Genomic DNA, 24,742 nt, shown 5'->3' with positions numbered 1-24,742 from the left:
AGAGGTAAGAATACCAGAAATGTTATTTAAATTGTTCAGGTAAGAAAGGCTGAGAATTTGCCCAGTGATATTACGAATGTCCATCAGTAAGAAGAAAACCAATCAACGGGTAAGTTCAGGAGGCCAAACTGCCATGATATCGTGATTGTATGTGAGAACAGAGGAATCTAGAGCTTCTCCCTTTCATGGCTGTACAGATTCAGGAAGAAAAGCACAACTATACAGGACCAATATCTGGTGCTGTCCAAATCTCAGGAACTATTTCAAACATCAGGTAGGGGCAGACCAATTGCTTTAGCTTTTATTCGGATGCTTTGATACCTCATAGACACATTAGGGGAAAAAATGAATACAGGAACACTCAATTTAGATTGACTAAAATTACAAGGCAGATCCACAGTAGAGAATAGTTGTTAAAATAACTGATGACTTCTATTACAGAATCCAAGGACGGACTTATTTACTTTTTTAAATGGATTGTTTTTTGAGGTTTCAGCTATTCTTTTATTGGTAATTACAGATGCTTTTCATTTTTGAAATTAAGTAGCAATGAACTATTAGAAACAGGACTAGTTCCTACATGATTATGTTTTTGCCCCATTTTGAAAAAGCTGAAATGGATAGTGCTCTATACATAATAAGCTTAGAATTTTGACAGAAACAAAACTGGATTCATGGTAGGGGAAAGTGAGTTTTTAAATTAGTTTCAGGTATACAAAACAACACAGTAATTAGACATTTATATACTTCACAGTAATAACCCTACTAAGTCTGACACCATACATAGTTATTACAGTGTTATGGACTATATGCCCTATGCCGTACTTTATATCCCTGTGACTTTTTAAAAATTATAGTTGACATTTAATATTATTTTATATTGGTTTCAGGTGTACAGCATATTGGCAAGGGTAGATTTATGATTGAGATTGTCCACTTAATGACAGCAGAACATTGCAAGCATCCTCTGTTATTGAGGTTGTTGTGAATGTATTCCAGAGTTCAGGATAGTCTTTCAGAGTTTGAGAATGACTTTGGAAGGGGTGTGTGGTAAGGGGGCTCAAGGAATCAGAAGTTGGCTGGGGATTGGAACACAGGTGGGTAGCTCTGAGAGATGTTTGAGGCAAAAGAATCAACAAAGATCAGGTTAGAAATAAATACTGGAGAAGAAGAACAGGCTTGAGGGAAAAGGAATTGGAGCATCAGTACCAAACCTAGGATACAGCACAGGAATTATTAATGGGAAAGTATGAAGGGATGAAAATAATTTGTGGATATCAACAGAGAAGTTGTTGTAAACCCCCCAGTAAGGGATTTACAGGGAGGAGGTAAAATGAAGGACTGAGTCTGAACTGCTTGACTGAGCATCTGACAGGTATTCATTCTATCTTTCTGCATAAGATTATTCATTTCCTTAGGTCCTCGTTTTAAATACTTATTAATGACTGGAACTCAGGGAAATGTATCTTTTTCATTAAAAAATGCGTTGCTCATTCCTGGGAATTTTATAAAAATATGGTGCACATTTTTATATTAGTATACATTAGGATAACATCAGGATGTATTTGCAAATTAGAAATGAATATATTACAAATACATATTAATATATTGAATAGGAAAATATAATAAGAATTATATTGAAATTAATACAAACATAATAAACATTCTTAGACTTTTCAGTTTTTCTCTTAGAAGTTCTTCAATAATCCACTATTAAAAAGTATAATAAAATTGTGAATTACTTATATTAGGTAAAATATGACTTACCGTAGTAGAAAGTTTGATAATTAGAAGCCATACTCTTGAAGAAGTTCGAGGGAACAGTCTTTTCCTCTGAATGAGACTCTTAAAGTTATGTCCCTATGATTTGAACATACTTTGGTGGATAATCAGGATTAATTAAGTTTGTCATATAATTTGAAGTTATTTGGAAACATGACTAAAATGGTAATGGGATTTTTGTGGCTGTTATTAATTTTCAAAATTATTTACCAAAAGCTGTGGCATAACTGAAACAAGACATCCTATGGAGTCTTGAATTTTCTTTATTCCTTTGGTGAAGTTTTTTTTTTTTTTTCTTAATTATTATGGTCATACATTTTCCTGTTATGTAATGCAAAAAAAATACATATAAAATTGCTTAATAAAGATTCATTAATTACTTAAATTCTTTATTCGACAAAAGTAGTTTCCTTTCTCTTATAGATTGGTAGAATCAAATCAATAATTTTGAAAGGAAACCTCTGTTTAAAAGATTTGGCTTTAGAATCACTTATAATTTCAGTATTTGTTTTAAAGTACTGAGTGATTTTAAAAATAGCACAAGAATACATACACCCAGTTATTTCACAGGCTCTCTCTAGTTTCTCTTGAAAATGATACATTATTCCTTTATTATTATTATTTTTGAATTTGATGCAGGATTGGTGGGTTGCATTGCTTTAGGCAGATTACTCTGTCTTCTTTTGATACGAGTATGTATTCCTTTCAGCATAACCAAGTTTGTTATATGCTCATCCTGGCAAACAATTAGGGGAAATATTTTTTGTAAGCTAAAACTCCCTCTCTGTTTTAGACTTTGCTTTCACTCTCATTGTTTATCATTCTGTGTTGATATTGGGTGCTGCATCTTTTTAATTCTGGGCATTTTTTTCAGGTTCACAATATGTAGTAGTCCAAGTTTTCAGAATTTTAAACATTTGAAGTATGTTAAATTTTTTAAGGATTATAGTCATTATTATTATATTATGGTTTATATTCTTACAATGGAAGAAAATCTTCATTTTCCAAAGTGAATTTTGAAATTTATATTAACGATAATTTAAATTTTTCAAATCACACAATTCCAAATTACGAGAACTATTGTATATTTTATCCATGAATTATTTTCCAAATATAAATATGTGAATACAATTTAATATTAATGTTAACTCTGAGGAATACGTGAGCTATAGTATATAATACTTTACAGTTTATTTATATTTTATTTCAAATTCAGAACAATGCCTCATTAGCAAAACAGAATTTCTTCCATTTTTTATTGGAGTTTTAAGGTGTCTCCTTTGTTGTAAACTAATAGGACTGTTGGCATACACACACAAATGCCAAGAATATTTTGCTAGTTTCACAAAATAACGTCCTATTACAATCTGTCTGTTTCTCTTTCCTCTAGTTAACTTCCTCTTCCACTACCTCTGAGCAGCTTGCCTGTAAACCACCTGCTTTCTCCTTTGTTTCTCCAACTAATCAGAAAACACCACCTGGCCCAGTTAACCTCGACGGAGCCTCTGTCCTAGAGGAGTTCCACACTAGGAGGCTGGATGTCAGTGGGGCCTTGGTGGAAGAAAGAGCTACGTATTTCCAAACTTCTGCTCACTCTTCACCCTTTTCTGCATCGAAGGGCACCTTCTCGACATTGCAGTTTCCCCATTCCACTCAGTCACCAGGTTCTAAGTTATCCAGTCCCAGTGCAGCAGATCAAAAACCTGGACTCACAGCTGAAGTTCTGAAGAATACGACATCGTTAACCTCGCATGTCCTTAACCCCGGAGAAAGTCTGAGAACCTCTCCTCCTTCGGGATCCTTCAGTGCTTCTCTGAAGTCGAATCCAGCCTCGTACATACCAGTCCGTATTGTCATGCATTCACTTTCTCCAAGTCCAAAACCATTTACCTCCTCTTTCCATGGCTCTTCTTCCACGATCTGTAGCCAAGCATCATCTAGTGGAAATCTCTCCAAGTCAGGGGTGAAATCCACAGTGCCCTCCCGACTTTCCTTTCTCACTGCTCTCCTCAAGTCAGACCCTTCTCACCAAAGACCCTTTTCCCCTGCATCCTGTCCCACTTTCTCTCTCAACTCCCTGGCTTCTTCCACACTTACACTCGATCAAAAAGTAAAAGAAACCTCACCCACACCTAAAAAATCTCTCTCAAGTTGCTCACTGACAGCCGGGTCTACAGAACAAAGGCAACACCAGGTTTCCGACCATAGCCAGCAATCCTTTCACTTACCTTTTTTCACCCAATCTGCTCCCCTTTCCAAGGCCCCCTCCCCTTCTCCCACAGAACATGTCAGTAGCAGCCTTATTTCTTTGAATGCAGAGAAAACACCATCACCCACTTCTTTGAAGAGCTATCCAACGCTCTCCCAGCTACAAACAAATACACCGAGTTCTGCAAAGCTTCCTCCCATCCCACCAAGCTTTTCTTCTTTTTCTTGGAAGGGCAAAATGGATGCTGATCTCAGGGGTCCTGAAAAGCCCCAGAGTATTTACACGTATCCATCTACATCAGCCTCCTCTCCATTATCTTCTGCATTTCCCACTAACCAAAGAGCCACACTCTCCTCTCCAGAGAAATGTTTCTGTCCTTCCCCGGCTCTTTCAACCTTGATAAACAGATCACAGAAAGCATCCGCACAGCTATCTGGCCAGGGGCAGACTCCTGCAGCTCCTACTTCAGCCTCTGTCTCTAGTGCTAGCTCTGCCTTTCTTCCCAAATTGGGGTTGTCCCCTCTCCCTCATGCTAATCTTCCTGCTCAGGCGTTCCAGCTCAGTCCCTCAGCACTGCACCCAAATTGTGGCGGTGGTACCCTGCCTTCGAGACTTGAGAGATCTGAAAGCTCAGTGTCCGACCACAGGTCATCCGTCTCAACCCCATCACCTCCCATCTCTCTAACAAGAACCAAGGAGCCGATTTCACCTTGTGCACTACCCATGTCAGCAGGCCCTGAAAATAAGAAACCCAAGGTATCTTTTGCACGTTGCATGGTGCATGCGGTTTTTGAAACATGGAAGAACCTCTTTTTTCAGGGGAAAAAGATGAATAATTATGACATTCATTGTGCTGCTCCGAGGAGGTAGAGGACATGCAAGAGGCTCTAGGATTTGGTATATTTGAATGTGGAGACGAGTTTTAATCTGTCAAAAATTGTGCACGTTTCTGTAAAACTATTTGATTTTGCAAATCCTCTTCGTATGATGACTTCTTATATTTATAAGCTTTTGGCATAATACGAGTTATATCATTGATCCCAAAGATGGAATTTAAAGCCGCTAGTTGAGATTTGGGAATATGATACACTTCTAATTATTTAATAATATGGACCCTATTATCCTGTACTGATAGAATAGTAGACAGGATTAGTGTACAATGGAATATTATCTTAGATCTAGGCCCATGTTCTTGCCAACCCAATTTGAAAACTTTCTATTTCCTTTGCTATCATTCATTTATAACTATTAATTTTCTTCCCCTTCTACCAGGTTGATTTCTTTATTGCTCCCTATACCTCAAGCGAAATCAATGTGGATTTAGCTATATACACATAGGGTAAAAGGGAATAGAAATTTCCTTTGTATGTGAAAATTATTTAATTTACAATAAACACTGAAAACTTAGTAATTATGAAATACAGAAAGAATTGACAGGCTGGGTATAAAGAAATAGAATTAAGAGGATAAATATTGGCTTTTAAATGCTCTGAAGCAACTCATTGAGCACAGGTATGAAACTGGCATTTATTTTAATATGAGAAGGGAAATATTTGAAGGAGTGACCCGTAGAGTTTTTTTCTTTTGGTGGATGGCAACTCTGCTGTAAAGCATGCCAGCTTCTGTACTATTCTCAAATAATTTAGAATGTGGATCTTATACACCCAGAATTTGGTCATTGCTATATAAATAAAATAAAATTATGAAAATGCCTGTATTAGGAAGGAATTGGGATTTTTGGTTTCATGAATTGAAATAACATGGTTTTAGAGGTTCCAAATTGCATGGAGATTGTGTTCAACTCGGTTGCTGTTTGAATGATGAATTTAAGATGGAAAAGATAAAACAACCCACGTGCTCTTGTTAATGATGTTGCAATATTATTAATCTTAGAAAGCATGCATTATGCACCTAGTGTATCCTCACCATATCCTAGCTTTTTTTGAGGTGTGTGTGTGTGCGTGTGTGTATGTGTTAAAGGAAAGTAAGAATTTTTTTTTCTTAAAAAATTTTTATTCAACAGAAAAAGAAATATATGTATATATATAATGTGGAGAAGCTATATAGAATTATTAAATCTACAATAAATGTAGAAAACAAGTATAAGGACACATTAACACAGTATAATATATATTACATATATTTGTTCACTGAATTTGATATAATAGAAATATTAGTGAGATATGCTTAGTAAGGAAGTTATTATAAATGTCAGACCTGTTGGAAATATTTAGCATTTATCTTAATGAAGAGGAAAGGAGCTGGTATTTCAGAAATGGTAAACAACCTGATCAAATATACAGAAGATGATTCCAGGGGAATATATGTGGTGATATAAGAAAATTGGCCTGTCATCAAATAGTGATACTAATAATGATAGTAACAGATATCAAATGCTTTCTGTGAGTCAAGAAATAGCCTAATATGCAGGATAGTTAAAAATTAATTAAAAAGGACTATACCAGTTAATTTTTATGACCTTATGAGGTTGGTAATATTATTTTCTGCATTTTATATTCCAAGAAACTGAAATTCAGTGAATAACAAGCCCAGATCGCATATCTGGTACAGGCAGTGCTGACGTGTATATTAACTTAAGTCTACTGATTCTTGAAGCCCTGTTCTTTATTACTGTGCTTTATTGCTATAGAAGAAAACCTCATGTTAATTATCATTTAACCTTATTTAATAATTCTCATGAAGGAAATCATTATTATGGAATAGTAATCGTTAGAATTCTTAATTTATATATTACTTGGGTCATTTCAAAAATGTATTTTTAGAGATTATTAAAGGCTCTGTATTTTAAACTTTGAAAGCAAATGGGATGTAGACCCTCTTTTTCTGTAATTCTAAATTAGAAAATCCTATTTATTTAAGGTTGAATGACTTGGTGATTATCTTTTCAATTCATATGGTGATTATCTTTTCAATACACATTCATACACACATATGAATGTGTATTAAACACATATGAAGGTGTATTAAAACAAAAACTGGTGTTCTAAACATTACCATTTCCTGAATGTATTATTAATTATTTCTTAAACCATACTGCCATACACTTAAATTATTCATTACCTTTGTGGAAAGTGATTTTACTCCAGAGGCTATTTCAAAGTGTTTCTGTTTGTGGATCACTTTGCTTCATTCATGTTTTGTCCTGTTTTTGGACAGTTGGCAGAGGGTTGGCCCAGAGGGGCTTTTTATAAAGTCAAATCCTTTTTTGTTCTAAAACTAAGTTTGTTGAGGACATGTTCTTCCACAGCTCACTTATTGCTCCCCATATTGAAGAATTTTCATCATTTGCCTTATGTTTTGTTTTATTGTCTTTATTTCCAATTTAAAATTCAAGCTTATAGAAATGCATGATAAATTTGATATACATAAAATATGAAAACATAAAGAATGATTATAATTTATCTGTTTTTAATGTGTTGCTTTGAACAGTAAAAGATATTTCTTGTAATGGGTAAAATTTATAACTTCTGCAAAAATAGTCGCTCTCAGACACATGCTGTTCTTTCTTTATTTCTTCCTTGCTTCTTGTTATTACCTCTTGAGGTAAAAGTCAGCCTACATAATTTTTTATTGCACACTATTATTTGCAGATATTGTAACTTGAGTATAAAAAAAACATTAAAATGGATGTTGGACTAGAGAACTCTTATCCCAGTTTCTTTTGATGTTTGACTAGTTTTCTTTAAATTGCTAAGATTTTTTCATAGATTGATAGGAGGAAATAGACAAAAGCTTTGGGATATCAAAGAATTTATACACTTTTATGGATTGTGTTTTGTCTTGCTGCTTCCACTGCCATGTTAATCCAAGCATGGGGCTATCTTTTTGAAATAAAAGATCTTCAGATTTAGATCAGCTTAACTCAGTGCCAGATCCCAAAAGGAAAGAGGTCCTGGAATACAAATGGCCATCAAATTAAAACATGAGTGCTTGAAGGATGTTAGTTCAAAGTCTGAGCCCTGCTGGCCTTTGATATTAAAATAAAATGGAACAGCTAGAGTATGCTGAGCTAAATTCAGATATAAAGTATGCTAAGGGTTTTTTTTTTCATAGATCAAATCTTAAGGTTCTGAATCCGTTTGCATTAGTTTGATATATTTTAATTTCAAATGGAGCTAGAAATATTATTTCACATTATGATCATGGCCCTACACAGGATGGATAGCTCCCTGAATGCTGCTCAGGTTACTCTTTGATCAACATCTATGTTGCCTGAGATACTTTTTCCCTTTGAGAAAGCCTGAACATCAAAAATTAATCCATGGAGTTGTATTTGGATTCCAATATATTTTGCTTTCATTCATGAAACAGTTTAAATTGTCTCCTCGTAAGTTTTCATGGTGTTCCATATAGGAATTTGGGGTGGCCATTACATCAAAACCTCATATGTTTTGCCACTCACCAAAGATGGTTTAAACCTCCTTTCTAACTTTAGGGGTTCCAGTGGCATGTCTGTTCTGGCCTTAAAGTTGTTTAGACGCATAACGTGTTTAAGGACTTAGTTGGGAGCTTTTTGATATTTCTTGAAGTTTTATAGCTGGTGTTTTGTTAATAAACTCCAATTGCTGTAAGGCCTCAAAACATCTCCAAATATATCTATCACACTGGAAACTTGGTGGCAACAGTCTTTGCGTAACTTTCTCCATTTCTGCTGATCTATGTGCAATTTGGAAAATCAGCAATATTGACTGTACCTCTGTGAGCTATAATAAAATAGTTAATCTGTGTTCAACAAATCATTCAAGCAATAAATATGCATTGAGTGCTTATTTATGTGCAAGGCACTTTTCAAAGTCATAAGGATATTGCAACAAATAAAACTGCAAAAATGCCTGTTTACAGAAAGTTCGTATTTTGTGGTGGAAGAGAAACAATCACCAATTCCCTGATCAAATAAGTACATTTTTCTCATGTGTTGGAAAGTCATATGTGACATGGATAAAAGTATGGCAGGGTAAGGAATGGTGTCACAGATTACACCGGCAGTCATCTTCTTTCAGAAGGTGACACACAAGTAAATGAGTATAGTCAGGAAAAATCCTTGAGGTCAGAGAATGATTGGCAGTTACAAAGAACAGATAGGGCAGCCAGTGTAGCAAGAGTGCAGTGAGTGAGGGGAAGTTGAGGTTGTCAGAGGGACATATAACTGGAAGCTGGGTCCTATGAGGTCTTCTAGGCCACTTCTAAGTCTTTGATTTTTAATTTGAGTAAGACTGGAAGCCATGGGAGGGTTTTGAATAGATAATTGACCCAACCTTATCTATCTGGCTGCTGTGTTTAGAACAAACTATGAGAGGGTGAGAGGGGGAAGTAAGGCCACCTTAAGGCTATTGCAACAATCAAGGGAAGTGATGGTGGCTCTGGTGAGGTTATAGAAGTGAAGGAGAAGGTAATATTTTTGTATATATTTTGTAGGTAGACTAGCAAACATTCAGCAATCATTAAAGCCAGCCAAATGTAAAATGGTCAAACAGGTAAAACTAGACATAAATATCTCCTTCCTTTTTTTTCTCCCACTGTCTTTTATTCTCCCCCTTCCACAAAGTTCTTGGTGCTTTTCTGGGGACTTTAGGTTTTTCTTGATTTTCCCATCCCTGCTATCTGTCACTTCCATCTCTGTACTAATGCTGTGTCCCATTCTCTTTGATTCTTCTCTCTAGTTAAGCTTTTCTGAATTGATCTTAACGATGACTTACACTAAAGTATCAGTGATTGAATAAAGCATCTTTTTTTTTTTTTTTAATCCCTTGGGGAGTGTTTGCATTTTAATTGAGAGGGATTTATACAGTTGAACTCAAATAAGAGACTTTTAAAAAGAAAAACAAAAACTGATTCAAGGTCATGAGTTCAAATCTTGAATGTTTATAGCATTGAAAGAAGATGACTTTAGAAACTTAACATATTGAAAATGCCTTCAGGGCATGCTTGGGAGGTCGAAGAGCTTCTAGGCAGCCAGCCTTGGCTAAGACTTGAACAGTAGCTGAGGAACTAAATTTTTTTTTATGTCCTCTGAATTGTATTGTAATTTTCAATTAAATACTTCAATTTAAGTCAACAAATATTTGCTGAACATCTATTCTTTGCCAGGTTAGTATGACGTGTTGGAAATGATATAAAATCTCTCCTTTAAAAGACATATCAGGCTAATAGGGATGGCAAAATATTGTAATACAATGAAATAAATACCATACATTTTGAGTGCTAGAAATACCAAAAGAGAAATCAGCCATGGAAAGGGGTCCTAGGAAGAGAGTCCGGAAGTTTTCTTGGTAGCTACTGCTATACTCTTCTCTGCCAGGCCACGGTCTATAGCCATTTTTTGTATTCTTCCGTTTCCCCCACCACTTCAATTATCAGGATCATTATAGAGATTATGCTCTGCCAATAGTCTAGATGTAAGGGAGGTGTCTGGGCAATCTACTTCTGTCAATTGGATCAGGACTTGGGTTGAACTTTCATCTCAGGGAGATTCTGACTCAGGCAGTGCAGATATGGTCACTGAGGAGCAGTGAATGTTTGTTTAAAGTAATGCTATCATCTTTGCTCATGGATGCTTCTGGAAGGAGAAATTAACCATTGTGATAGGGATACTCTTCATCGGGATTCTCTCTTTTTGTCTATGTAGTCTGATGTTCCACCGTTAAAGTGTACCTGTGAGCTCAAAACCCTGATTCTCAAGGCAACTAATACAGTTCACTGTAAGGTCTCATGGGTCTTTATTAATAAAGCCTGTGATAGAATCTTAGGCATTAGCAACAGGGGATAGGACAGTAGTGGGAAATTTTCTGAAGGGGAACGATGTGTTCTTGCTATCCCACCTTCACGTCCAGGATTTATGTTACGATATCTAGCATTGCCTATAAATAGGATTAACTGATAAACTTATGTACAAAAATTCCATTTCTCTTTCTTATCCAAAACTTTGCCCTGCACCTGTCATGTAATAGATATTTAAGACATATTTATTGAATATTGACTGAAAGCACAGATTACAAATTGAAGAGATACAATAAGTATCATTGAAATTTTTGCTAGATTTAGGGTAAGGCTGGTCAGCTCAACCTTCTATGATTAGCTGATGGTGATTCCAGCCTGTGATACTGCAGTCTATTATTCAAGTTATAACTACCTTGACTAGGGTGATTTGTAATTTTAAACAAAGAAAAGAAAACCAATGAATTTGGTTTAACACCTGGGAGACTTGGAATGCTGAAGAAATATGTTTCAAATTAGAGTATTGTTAAGAGAACACAGAGGAAATATAGTGACCCCAAAACATATCTCTTATGGTGCAACAAGAATAATTTTCAGACGAAAAATAAAAGGCTGTATATGTCTTAAAGACGCATGAAGCCTAAAATAGATTAGGCTTGAGAAAGATCACCTGTTTGCTCTAAATGAGTTCCTATTTCCCAGCCTAGAAAGATTGTGCCTCAAACCAGATGAAATTTCTAGTTCTGTTGCAAAACTATTGTAAATGATGGGAAATAAGAGATTTACCAGAACCAAAGAAGCGAGCCATATGTTCCACTTAAAAAAAAAATAGTTATAACTGAAAATCAGACAGCTTCTTCATACAACAGACATTTATTGAATGCCTTCTAATTTCTAGTTTCTGTGATATCTTTCACGATATCATGAACAAGGAGATATGTGAAGTGTAATGACATGTTTCTGTGCACTCACATTTGCTCCAACTGCCCAATCCAAAGCATTCTCAAGGTCACTCTCTGTTCCATCACCGTATTTCAATTTTCTGCGTATTATTTGTCTCTCTATGACTTTTCTTTTGCTTTCTTACTTGTTTATAATTTGTCTCCATTCATTAGGACATAAGCTCTAGAGAGGAAAGGCGTTGTATGTTTTGTTTACTTCTGAATCTCCAATACTTACAGCGATGCATGTCACAAAGTAGATGCTCAATAATATTTTGTTGAATGAATCCATTAGTTCAACTGCTGTATCCACGTATATTTACAGTGTAGATTGATGTCTACCAGGTTGGCAGAACGCAGTAGGCAATAGCTCCCTATCCCTAGTATATGACTTGAATGAAGATAAAACTGACATGCCAAACAAAATGGTTCGTGAAATAACATAAAAACTCTTATCTTCATAGTTTACAATGACAAACCCAATCTAGTAGATGAAATTGCATAGAGATAATGCCTAAAGTACTATTTTGGGATCTAGAGAATGGAAAACATAAGTACAGGATACAGTTTAATTTCAGTAACAAATGTTAAAGAAATGAAAGGATTAGAGATTTTAGGTGATAGCATAGTCAGTGTGGTCCAACAATATGAAATACCTCCAGCTTCATTCTCCTCTATGTTCTAAACTCACCACAAAAACCAAGGAGAAAATTCCGATGATTATTATCTTCAGTGTATTAATTGCTTTATTGTCAATATCATGGAGGTGATGATTATAGTCTACTTCGTGTTAAAAATACACCTAGTTAAACTCACATCTTTTCAAAATTTAAAGGAATATTGACAGAGGGAAATGAGGAGAGTTCACTTGAAGATCAGTAAGGGGGTGTTGGTGGAAACAGCAGTATAAGGACCATGCAGAAGAGCTGTTAGCATAGCATGCATCATGACTTGAAAGGGGTAGAAATAGGACCAATGGAGTAAGTTAGCAGGGAGCATATTTTGGCTCAATATCAGGAAGAATTTTGTACCAGTTCAAACAATGAGAACTGAACGTGCTGCCTTAGGAGGTAAGCAAGTGTTCATGTGGTGGCTGAACAGACAATCAGAGAGATTTGTGTCTTGGATGGGGGGGACACTTCAGATGACCTTCAGTATCACTTCTGATTCTAAGACTCTGTGACATATGTGCAATAACAAGATACCTGTACAGGCTTCTCCAACTATAATCTTTAAGGTGGTTAAAGATAGGAGAACAAACATTATAAATGTCCCGAAATAACAGGCAAGGGCATATGGTAGACAAATGCACTGTTGAGCTGGAGTGCCTACTTCCAAATACCAGCTGAATTACTAGCTAGTGACCTTAAGATAAGTGATTTAACATCTCTGCACTTTAGTTTCAGTATGTAAAATGGATATAGTATTGTATCTACCTAATAGGCTTGTTGTGATCATTAAATGAGATAATACACATTTAGAACTTTTAGAATGGTACCTGGCTCATATGATTGTTAGTTATTGTTGTTATTATTAAAACTGTTATTACAATTAAATATCCTAAAACCATCATAGAGTATGAATGATGTATCTTATTTTGTATTATTTGTCTGTTTAGATATTCTTTGGGAGAAAATATTATCTTATAGCGAAAGTATCGATACTGGCTCCAAGCAAGCCTGAGTGCCAAAACTGTTTCTACTCTTTCTGGGCTGTTTAGTCTTAGACAAGACTACACCTGATCTCGTCATATCTCCTGGTCCTGATGACTCTTTCATTATGGGGCTTCTGTAAAATTAAATGAAGCAATGTATATACTTTTCCTAGTACAAATGTCAGCTCTTACTCGCCTGTAAGACATGGCGTTTCATTTTCAGTCCAAATATGCTTATCCAACTACGTTGTTGTCTGGAGACGGACCACAGCAGTACAGGGTCAGTATAGAGACTTAAGGCTTGAAGGGACCTGCGGCTTTGTTCCTCCAGGACTGGCGTTTAAATTTCTACTTCCATTTCTTTCTAAGGAAAATGAATGTGCCAGCCTCTTACTTTCCACACACCGATTTAATGAAGGTTACTTAAATTATATCCACGAAACTCAAGGTTTTGTTTGATTGGATTACCATATCTCCGTTCTGGAGACCCTTTGGTCTTTTAGGGACTGAGACAACTTGCAACCGTGTGCCAATTTCTCCCTGATGCCGCGCTCCTAGGGAAACTTCCTAAGACAGCGGCTTCTGAAGTGATAGGAGCCTTGAAGTTAATTATGCAGCTTGGGACCCAGAGCAATATCAAAACTGGGCTTTTGATGATGCATGTTATCCTGATTTGTACAACTTCCTTATGCTCAACTCTCTCTCCCAGATGCTATACAGAACTAAACTACATTACTCTGAGTTTTACTTAAAACTCAGGCCATTTTATCCTTTACTTTATTAACCATACTATATTAGAAAGTGCAGACAATGATAAGGTTTAAAAAATGAATTTAAGAGCTTTCTATCTTTTCCATTTTGGAGTTAAATTGATGAAATTACTTCTATTCAAATTACCGGGGGGTGCCAAAAAAATGTACACACATTTTAAGAGATGTAATCTATGCTCAAGCAGTGGTTTGCTGTAATTAGAAGTGTCTGGACTCTGATGGTAACCACTTTGAGCACCTCTTAATTGCAGAAGTCAAACATGACTTGTATTCATCTTTTGTTATTGGTATATATTGAGTATTACAATTTTAATCGTTTTTTTCCTTTCTTAAAATGTGTTTACATTTTTTGGTACCGTCTGTATGTTGCTTATTAACATCACTACTGAGTTTTATGTATTCTGATCTTTGTTTTTATGAATGATGTAAGAGAATGTATCAAGAGTTCAATATAATTAATCAGCGTAATGTTTGTTAATTATGGCACTATAAAGAAGAACCACTTTCCTCTGAGAATCAAGCAACCTCCCCCCACAGGTACAGAATAGTACTCCTGTGAGGGAATGCTGCTAATGAGACATTTATATATAGCTTTGTAGAAATTGATATTTTTAAGTTCTGAAACTATATATCATGTAATTACCTATAATCCCTAGGCTGATATTTTACTGTGTTGTTTCTCTGCTTCTCATTCGAATAAAATATTAACATGGTGAGCTAATTTTTCTGTTAAAAACAAGTTGGTGAAGCATAATAACTCTTTTCTTCATTTGATAACTTGTCATTTAACCTGGTAAAACTAGTCTAAAATTATGTCCTATTCTTTCCCCTTTTCACCTCCACTCTTGCTTTCTGGTTACTTGTTCTAGCAATACAAGACCAAGTCAAGCTACAAGGCTTTTGCAGCAATCCCTACAAACATATTTCTTTTGGAACAGAAGGTCAGTGTTGGCTCAAAAGCAGAGTGAATTCTATGATTGTCATGTCATTTTTGTTACGTTTTCTAAAATTTTTGTTTTAAAGTTGTGCCTGTACTAAAATAAAATGCTGCTTTTCGTTTAGGATGATGTATTAAATAATAAAAGCATCTTGGTGAATAGAGTTGAAGACATCATTGATTTAACACTAGATATGAGCCTAGAGTTGTCCAGTCCAAAGTCAAGTTGCCCTTGATTCAGATTTGGATAGGTCCCTGTCTTTTGGAATTTTCAATGGTTATATTCAAGAACTTCCACCTTTATTTACATTGGTCAAAAGAGTAGAGGTAAAATGGGGTGACATGGGCAACTGGCCACCTTGGTTAAGACTTGGTGATTCATACTTGCTTCCATAAGGGGGAAACACGTTAGTTGAGTATTCAGCTTAGCCCCTTAGGTGCCATCATGGGCTAAACCTCTATCCATCCTCGCCTCCCACTGACCCTACTGCCCGGAATGGGAGGGAGGACTGAGATCACTTTCAATGACCCAACTGCATTTGTGTGGCTCCAGGGCATTTTTGCTTTGTTCTTAAGAGTCATTAATTATAAAATGACAGGATTCTGCATCAGTAGGTAAATTAAATTAAAGCCTCTTATTCAATAAGCGCATTACAGTTGCTCAAATGAAGGCCAAATGGAGGGTCATATAAGAATTGAAATGAAATCAATTACCAAGTCTATGAAATTATTCATTTCATATGCTATTTTTATGATATGTATTTAGGCAATTTGTCTCTTAGTGCATTAAGCCTACTTTTTTCCATGTGATCAGTGTTTCAAGTAGTGTTATTATCATTTATCAAATGTTAATGTGTGCCAACCAGAAGGTATTTTGACCACTGGTTTCTGAATGTACATTTTTGTTATTTTTAGCGTGATCTGAGGAATAAAACCTTTGTATGATCTCATGACTAAAAAGTGGGAATTGTTAGTGGAAAATGCTAAGTAACATATTGGGCAGCATTTCTTATATCATATATCACTAATACCTAATTGCAAATTATCCACATGTAGTCCATAATCTACGTTCTATATATCTGAATGCTTTGAACTAGGGGGAGAAGGGGTCACTGGGCTGCAGGGAGATCTGCAGCTTCTTCTCTAGCTTCTCTTCTGAATTTCTACCTTTTATAGCTCATTAAAAGAGAGAGGAGCCTGTAAGACTGATTTCAGTAGGCTTTTGGAGGGTGCAAGAAGTGACATTTTCACCAATTGCTCCTTATCCTAAATGCCTATCACTATGTTGAGTCATAATAGCAGTGTTCCCTCACCACAGACCTTCTGCCCATTTGAGATGGAGATTTCTGAAATCGGGTCACAGGTGTCTGCCTTCACAGAACTGAGAGAAACTCTCCCCCTTCAGCAGCCAGGCAAAAGAGGCAAATAGGGAGGGGCCTGTTGTGCCATGGCGTCCTTCATTATACTTAGCTCACCTAACCTAGCGTGTTCTCCCGTGCGTGGGAGGTATCACTCCATTCATTTTACAGTTAGAAAAACTAGCAGTTAATTTTTCTTGAAAGACTTTGGAAAGAGAAAGCTGGATGTCATTACTGGTTCCAGAATCTCTGTCTACCAGCTCTCTCCCAATTAAATGGATTTTAGAGATTGTAAACTATTAGTTAGTCATTAAAAATGAAGAATCATTAGTTTACTTTCCAATTTCATTACAGACCCATTTCATAAATGTGTAGGGTGGTATCACTGCATATTTAATTTAATACACATTCATATGGGAGAGGTTTTGTGTTTTTGATTGTGAATAAAACATACTTTTAATGAAATTTGTTATTTTTAGTTTTAGTACAACAAAAATTATAAATGGTGCCTAATTTAAAAATCATATTATTCTCGGGAGGATTGATTATTATACAAACAATAATGTGGGTGTCTCTTGGTTAAGATAAAATGTCTTTGGACCATAAATATTTGAATTGTTCAAAGGTCACAAGGTATGAGATGTTTGTTTTTGCTTTAGAGCCTTTGCATAACTCCATCTATCTATCTATCTACCTATCTATCTGTACACTTTTCTTTCTTTTTTTTTTTTTTTTTTTGCTGGCTTTCTCATGTTATGTATTCTTCAGTGAGAAACTACTTTGTAAGAATTTTTAAATAGTGAAAGTCTTATTCCAGGATTTGATGAGTTTATTTCCATTTTCACTAAATTTCTTGAATGATATTATGCTGCCTCTTTCATGATTGTAGTTTTTAAAAACTAAATATGGTAATTTAGAGCTTTTTACCCATCTGTTTATACAATAGAACTCATTCTATGCTATTGAAATCAAAAGAACTTATTTCTGAATTGAGTGGGAAAATTAAGACTATAATCATCATAAACTCATCTATTTTGGGAAGAATTAACATTTTGGAATATTTTGAATCACAGAAACTTTCCTGAGATCCCTTTAATATCACATAGAACACCACAATTAAGGGGCAGGGTGATGCTGTGGTTCTCTTTATAATAATCTGTTAGGGTTTATGATGTAGAATGCCTTGAAGATAGAACTAACATACTTTTTCATTCAAGTTTTAATTCAACAATTAATTCTCTGCTCCAGTCAGATTGACATTTTATACAACATTCTGTTTTATAGCATATAGTATAATTAGTGAAGAACCAGATTCATTTAAAAAACTAATACTATTTTTAAAAGCAAGATTTTCTCCAAATTGAAATACAGGCATCCTTTGCAATGAGACATTAAGCTATCATTGAATCACTGGATTGCTTTCAAATGTAATCACCCCTAGATGAAGCACATAATTTTCAAGAGTACATTTTATTGGCAGGCGATACGAGATTTCTGGTACTTCTATCATTTATTTTCTTCATCAAAACTTAAATTTATAGCTTCTTTAGTATTCTATCTTTTTTTCCCCCCTATGTATATTTAGAAGGGAAGTATTTTTAGCTTAAGTCTTAACTCAAGCTTTACAGGAAGAGATAAATGTAAGACATCACATTTTAACATGTTTGCATCGGGTTCTTTGGCTTAATCTCATGCCAATAATCATCTTCTCCAAGATTGAGATGAGGATGAAATACAGGTGATTATAAAGCGGGAACAAAGTAATCAGTTTAACTTGTATTTGTGAGTGTTCGTGGACCTTATTTCAATATGTTCAACAACATACCGAGCTCTGTAGAGAAAATAATTTTGATATGGAGATTATTACTTAGTCTTTATGCATGATACTCTCCTTTACAGATGTTACAAGTGTCTCTCTTATTGACTACTTTTTCTTCTTGTCATCTGAGTCTGATAGCAATAGATAAAAAGTTAAAATTAAACAGAAGTGTATATATTAATATTCTAAATAAATGGTTCATTTTATTTATTGTGCTCTTGTATTCAGGAAAGATGAAGGAATATTTCCATGAAATCATGTAATGATGTCTTTATTGTCTCACAAGTGTTTAATATTTTTTCATGAAATTATAAATTTTGTCTTGGAAGTAATTTGGATTCTGTGCTCCCTTCCTCACAAGTATTCCTCAGGATAAAATCAAGGCTAGGATTTGTAGTATTTTCCAACAAATGGCATTTTCAAGATAGATTTAATTCATAAGCGATGTGTGTTTGAAAGAGAAAATTCTAGAGGAATTCAATTTTATAAATAGTTTATATAAATTACAAGATTAATTATTTAAATAAAAGTTATGAGATAAAAATTATTTTTTTTAGGTAAAAAGGATGATAAAGAACAGCCATTTTGAAGACCATACTATAAAAATAGAAACAAAGATTTGAGATATCTAGTCAGCTGTCAAATCAATTTATTCTAAGTTGACAGTTTAGTTTTTTTAAGACATGAGTTGGTAAACTCTAATCTGATTAAACATATGTCTTTTAGCGAGACTATTTTAAGATGTCTGCACGTCTCAAAAATTTAACAAAATCTGGTTGCTAACTTAGCATATGGCCAATACTAGAGAAACATCTCTTAATTTAGATCAGTATAAATAGTGAATGTTCCCAATTTCTACGGCAGTGGAGAAGTGCCAGGACCCAAATCTATACTAATTGGTTCTCATTAGGCAATTGTCTACTATGTACATATCTCTTTTAAAACACTTACCAAACCATATTTAATCAAGCATATTGGTTGCTTTTCTTTTTTCTTTACCATGAACTATTTGAAAGAATATAGTAGATTTTTTCTAAATGTTTGTTGAATGAATTAATTCAGTGTGCAGTGGGGTAGTCTCTAAAATTTACAATTTTATTCCATGGATTTTAGGACAACTATTTGTTCATAGGATGATAAAACTAAAGGGGTCTAGTGTATGACGATTGGGATGATGACAATTAAGAATCTTCTTTTAGAGTAGAATCAGGCGCATCAATTCTGCTTCCATGGAAAATATATAAAGGACCTTCTGCTATTAGGGAACTAAGTCGGTTTTAGTCTTGGCACCTTTTAACAATTAGAGTACATTCAAAATGGCTGCCAAATTGAATGCTATAGTGTATCAGACACTGAGCTAAATGCTTTACTATTCTCACCACTCTGTGAAGATTTTGATGATACCAAGTAGATAACCCAAAGCCTCAGGGCTAGTAAGTTGCTGAATTGGACCTCAAATGGGATAGGACTGTCCCCTAACCTTTTCCCTCTCACCATGCAACAATGATATCAACTAGCTAAAGTGAAATAATGAGCAAGGTATGATGATTTTGGATCCCTGTCAGCAGCATTTTTTTCATTACTTGTTAAAATATGTTTAAATTCTCATTTAATTCGAGGAACAAAAGGTTTTTTTTTTAAATGACGAACAATTAATGGGAATTGGAAATGACTTAGCTCTGAGAAGACTTCAGTGAGTGAGGAGTTACAAACCAGCCCAATTCCTTGAGCTACTAAAAGATGAGATGACTTACAGTGAAAGAGGTGCTGGCTGGGAATAAGGACTATCCGTCTACTATCTTTAATTAAATGAAGGCAAAGTATGGATTCTCCTGCCATGGATCCTTAATGAATGGGTTTGAAACTGGCTGTAATGGTTTGCAAAACTTCCCACCCTTCTGTATGGGAGGAAGACATTTGACCCTTCAAGGATCTTGGGCTTAGAATAGCCAAGTAAATGTCCTCAAGTTTTGAAAAATTTAAACCAATAATATGAAAATAATTTAATAATAAACATTCCTAGGTCTTGAAAGAAGCTGTACCTTTATATATCTGCAAGCCTTTTGGCTTACAGTGTACACTTTCACCCTTCTTGAGACCTGAGTGCTATTCAGACCTGAATCTCCAACTAGATAATCAAAGTGAGATTTATTTTGCGAAGAATATCTTCATTCCTACAAATAGTTTTGTGTTAATAACTATATGAGGTCTGACAAGTAAGTTTGCAAACTTGTTGCAATGATGTTGCTAACCATTTTTGATATCAGAGGGATTATTCATTATGAATTTGTACCAACTGGACAGTTAACCAAGTTTACTATTTGGAAGTACTGAAAAGGCTGTGTGAAAAAGTTAGACGACCTGAACTTTTCGTCAACAATTCATGGCTCTTGCATCATGACCAGCTCACACAGCACTGTTTGTGGGGGAGTTTTTAGCCAGTAATCAAATAACTATATTGGAACATCCTCCCTCCTCACCTGATCTGGCCCCCAATGACTTCTTTCTTTACCTGAAGATAAAGGAAATGTTGAAAGGAAGACATTTTGATGGCATTCGGGACATCAAGGGTAATATGATGACAGCTCTGATGGCCATTCCAGAAAAAGAGTTCCAAAGTTGCTTTGAAGGATGGACTAGGTGCTGGCATCAGTGCATAGCTTCCCAAGGGGAGTACTTCGAAGGTGACCATAATGATATTCAGCAATGACATATGGAGCACTTTTTCTAGAATGAGTTCACGAACTTCATTGTCTGACCTTGTGTATCAAGCAAAAGTTTTTTTAGCCCTCAGAGGATTTATTCTACCAAATAGCTGGGTAGATTAACAAAGTAGAGGAGCACTTGCGTTTAGCATGAATCATTTTTTAGGGTGGGGGTGGGGGTTCATTTGATCCTTACTAAAATATAGTAACTCATGAAATTTTTGAAATCCAATCCAATTAGATAGTCTAGGCATCACAAAAAGTTTACAAGCTCTTTTAGATTATTCTTCCTTTGAATGAAGTTAAGTTTCTACCTCTATTTAGAGTGAAACTGATGCATTCTATCTTCAGCTTTTTAGAACTTAATTGTATTTGCAAAGAGAGTAGGTTAGACTGATTCAATGTATCTGACTAAAAATTGTTTGCAATTCCATCAGAGATGCTCCTTTTGGTAGGGGAACACTTACTGCAATTCTATTGGCAGGCATTCCCATAAGGACTTTGATTCACAATGCTTGCTCATAGTTCCTAGCTTTAATTATAATGTAGTGCTGGGCCCAAAAACTATTTTTTTTTTTTTTTAAAAGTCAGATTTACTACATCTGTCTTTCAAAACTGGGCCCTAAAGTTGGCTGTTCCAAGCAAAATATTACGACTTTTAATGAGAATATTTCTGATAACTTATGTTAGATAAGAATATTTAAAATTAAGATTCAAAGCATGTCCCATTTATGTCTCACTTGGCTATAGTCCAGTTTGGTAGAAAATATGTTTTTAATAAAAATCTTTTATTGGTGACTATTCTGAGAGAACTTCATTCAAAAGAATAAATATAAAGAAACATCAATACAATGCTGCTGGCAAGATGTGAAAGAGCAATCTATGGTCAGATTTCCTATTAATGGAGATTTAATATATTTTCTTCTAATACATATTTGTAATACAAAGAAAAATAGCTACTTTTATGAATGCTAGAAGGAGTGGATCAAGATGATATGTTTGATAAATAAGTCCTCAATAAAAAAAATCAATTCTACTAAATTTCAAGGCTATTTAAACTCAAAATAATCCCCCTTCCAAATTTTAATGCATTCTGAGTATTGTCTCCATCTCAAAGTTTCAGCATTTCTGAGCTAATACCAGTTATATTCCTTAATTTTCCAAGGGTTCTGAGTGGATAGTTTTTTTTTTTTTTTCATTCTTTGAAAAAATTTCAGTATTTTAAATAGCATAATAAAAGTTGTGTTTGCCTGTAAATAAGTCCTCACAGAGTAACCAGGATATGAACCTTATTTGGTTTTGGCTAAAAAAATATTCTCTTATTACATTAACCCTGATCACATGTTCAGATCTTTGATGGTAAACAAATTTAACTAAAATATGAAAAAATAAATTATTTGTTATTTAAAATATTCAAAGAGTGTAAACTACTTCTCTAGGGCATTTTGCTGAAAAGTATTAACATCATATTATTTCTATGATTCTTTATTTATTTAACTTCATTTATTTGTCAATTTACCCTTCTAATCCAGCCTAAAGATCTTTACTGAACACATATCATGTGCTCTATCTTGTGGCTACAAAGATAAATATCATATTTTCCCAATTGTAATAGGACAAATGGTCCAGTATGGTAAAGGTACAGTTGAAAAGTAATTATAATGCAATATATTTGAGAAATGTGCAAAGTGATATGGTGCCCCAAGGAGGAAGTGACAGACTTTGCCTGGTGTGAAGACCAAAAAAAAAAGAAATAATTAATAATAATAATAATAATAATAATAACAGCAGCTGCAGTAATAATAATAATACATTATAAAGGAGTTTGATTAGGGTATTCATGATGGATAGGAATTTTCTAAGTGAGCTGAAAGTGTAGGTTGGATAATCTGCTTAGAGTTAATGACATGTAGTTGAAAGGTCGCCATAAGTTCAAAGAACTCAGGTAGTTCTTTGTGGTTAAAGAGAAGCATGCAAACGAGCAGTGGATAATAGGTATTTGGGGAAAGATGAGACGGGCTAGACCCAACTTTCCTAAGGAGTTTGTATTTAGATTTGGTCATTAATTTCTGAATTTTTTTCTCCTCCATAATTATCATGGTAATTAGAAGCCATGTGGGGCATAGAACCTAAAAGCTCGTGAAATTGGGAGGGCCTCAAATGGCCTAACTGCAAGTTCTCCTAAACTTCCTTATCACACTGACCGGTACAGTTCTTGCTTATTTAGAAAAGTGAATCACATCCTTCTGCAGAAACAGGGGACACCTTACCCTCTTGATACTGCAAAGCTTGCCTCCCACCACTCCTGGTTAGTCACTCTATTCCTGAGTACACTATTGTGTGGCCTTGAGTGGTATGCAGCATTCTCTTCCCTTGGAATATATGTAACTAATAAACTGTTGTTGATTTCATCTACCCAGTGTCAGGTCTCGTGTATTCGGCCATCCTCATAATGGTAGGGTGGAAACCCCTCCCCCCTCACCAACAGGGTAAATAGAAGGTGACTAAAACACCATGTCAGAAAAAAATTAAACTGTCTGCATACCAGCTAGGAGTTATCTTTATGAAATTTTCTGTTTGCTGTTATCCATTACTCATGATTGATCATAAATGTAGAAGCTGAAGGAGGAAAGCAATAGAGAGACTTTTATTTATGGTAAGAAAGAGGCAATCTCAAGTGTTTCTATTAGGTTATCACAGTCAGTCTTTTATATTTTGTTATTTAATGCAGAGAAGTGGATTTTGAAAAAAACAAACATCTAGATAGTATTTTCCTCAGTGAATTATTGAAACAAAGGGATGGTAAAACCTTATCATTTAGATGTCTGTTTTCTGAATTCTTAGGGGTATATCCCATACCAAAATGACAGTTATAGCATCTGGATATGGTACTGTTGATGAAGGCTGATTCTTCCGGATCTGTTATATCACAGGCTCTATTAGAAGTACGAAAATTAGTCTGCTTCTGTGTGCTGAATGTGATCTTCCGCTTTTGTACACTGATGGGTCAGGCACACTGTCAACTACCAGGAGCAACACAGGACAAAGATGGTGGCTTGGGCAATCCCAAAGGTTTGAGAGACAACCAAGAACTCAGGCTGAGATAAGTGATGAGGTTCATCTTCTATACAAGACTAATCTGTTAAGACTGGCGGAAGTGGCCGTTTTATCTAACGCACAGAAACTAATATAGAGAGTGAAGGAAAATAAGAAATAAGAGAATATGTTCCAAGGAAAAGAATAAGATAAATTGCCAGAAACTAATCTTAATGAAATAGAGATAAGAGATATACCCAATAGGGAATTGAAAGTAGCAGTCATAAAGATGCTCACTGAGTTCAGGAGAGCAAAATGTATGAACAAAGGAAGAATTTCAAACGAGAGATAGAAAATGTAAAATACCTAACAGAAATCAGAGCCGAAGCATACAAGGATAGAACTGAAAAATTTAACAGAGAGATTCAACTGCAGAATAGATCAGTGTAAGAAAGGACCAGTGACACCTCCCGCACCCCCAAGACAGGTCAATAGAATTCATCCAATCAGAAGAGAAAAAGAAAAAAAGAATAATAAAGAGTAAAGATAGGTAAGGGACTTATTGGACACCATCACGTACAGCAATATAATGTACACATTATAGGGATCCCAGGAGAAGAGCGAGAGAGAAAGGAACAAAAAGCTTTTCAAAGAAATAATGGTTGAAAATTGTCCTAATCTGGAGAAAGAAACAGATATCCAGATCCAATATGCCCAGAATACCAAATAAGATTAACTAAAAGAGACTTACTCCGAGACCATTATAATTAAGTTGTCAAGAGTTAAAGACAAAGAG

General features: G+C 35.0%; 1 protein-coding gene across 26 annotated transcripts in view; it reads left to right on the top strand.

Moving 5' to 3' along the window:
- MLIP (muscular LMNA interacting protein) overlaps positions 1-24,742 on the top strand; it is a 245,332-nt gene that overhangs the window by 134,764 nt on the left and 85,826 nt on the right. For 23 of the 26 annotated variants that reach the window (XM_074333093.2, XM_074333104.2, XM_074333103.2 and 20 more), the window contains 2 exons: positions 3,173-4,747; positions 14,961-15,032. In XM_074333093.2, the coding sequence (XP_074189194.2) occupies positions 3,173-4,747; positions 14,961-15,032 (1,647 nt within the window). The remainder of the gene's footprint in view (positions 1-3,172; positions 4,748-14,960; positions 15,033-24,742) is intronic. The other 3 variants (XM_074333098.2, XM_019734759.3, XM_019734756.3) reach the window with 1 other exon arrangement.

Source organism: Rhinolophus sinicus, chromosome 2 (assembly GCF_057876585.1).
Source record: "Rhinolophus sinicus isolate RSI-liver-muscle chromosome 2, RSI-T2T, whole genome shotgun sequence".
NCBI classification, from domain to species: Eukaryota; Metazoa; Chordata; class Mammalia; order Chiroptera; family Rhinolophidae; genus Rhinolophus; species Rhinolophus sinicus.
The sequence above is the reverse complement of the archived record's forward strand: the minus strand, read 5'-3'. Positions and strand labels throughout refer to the sequence as shown.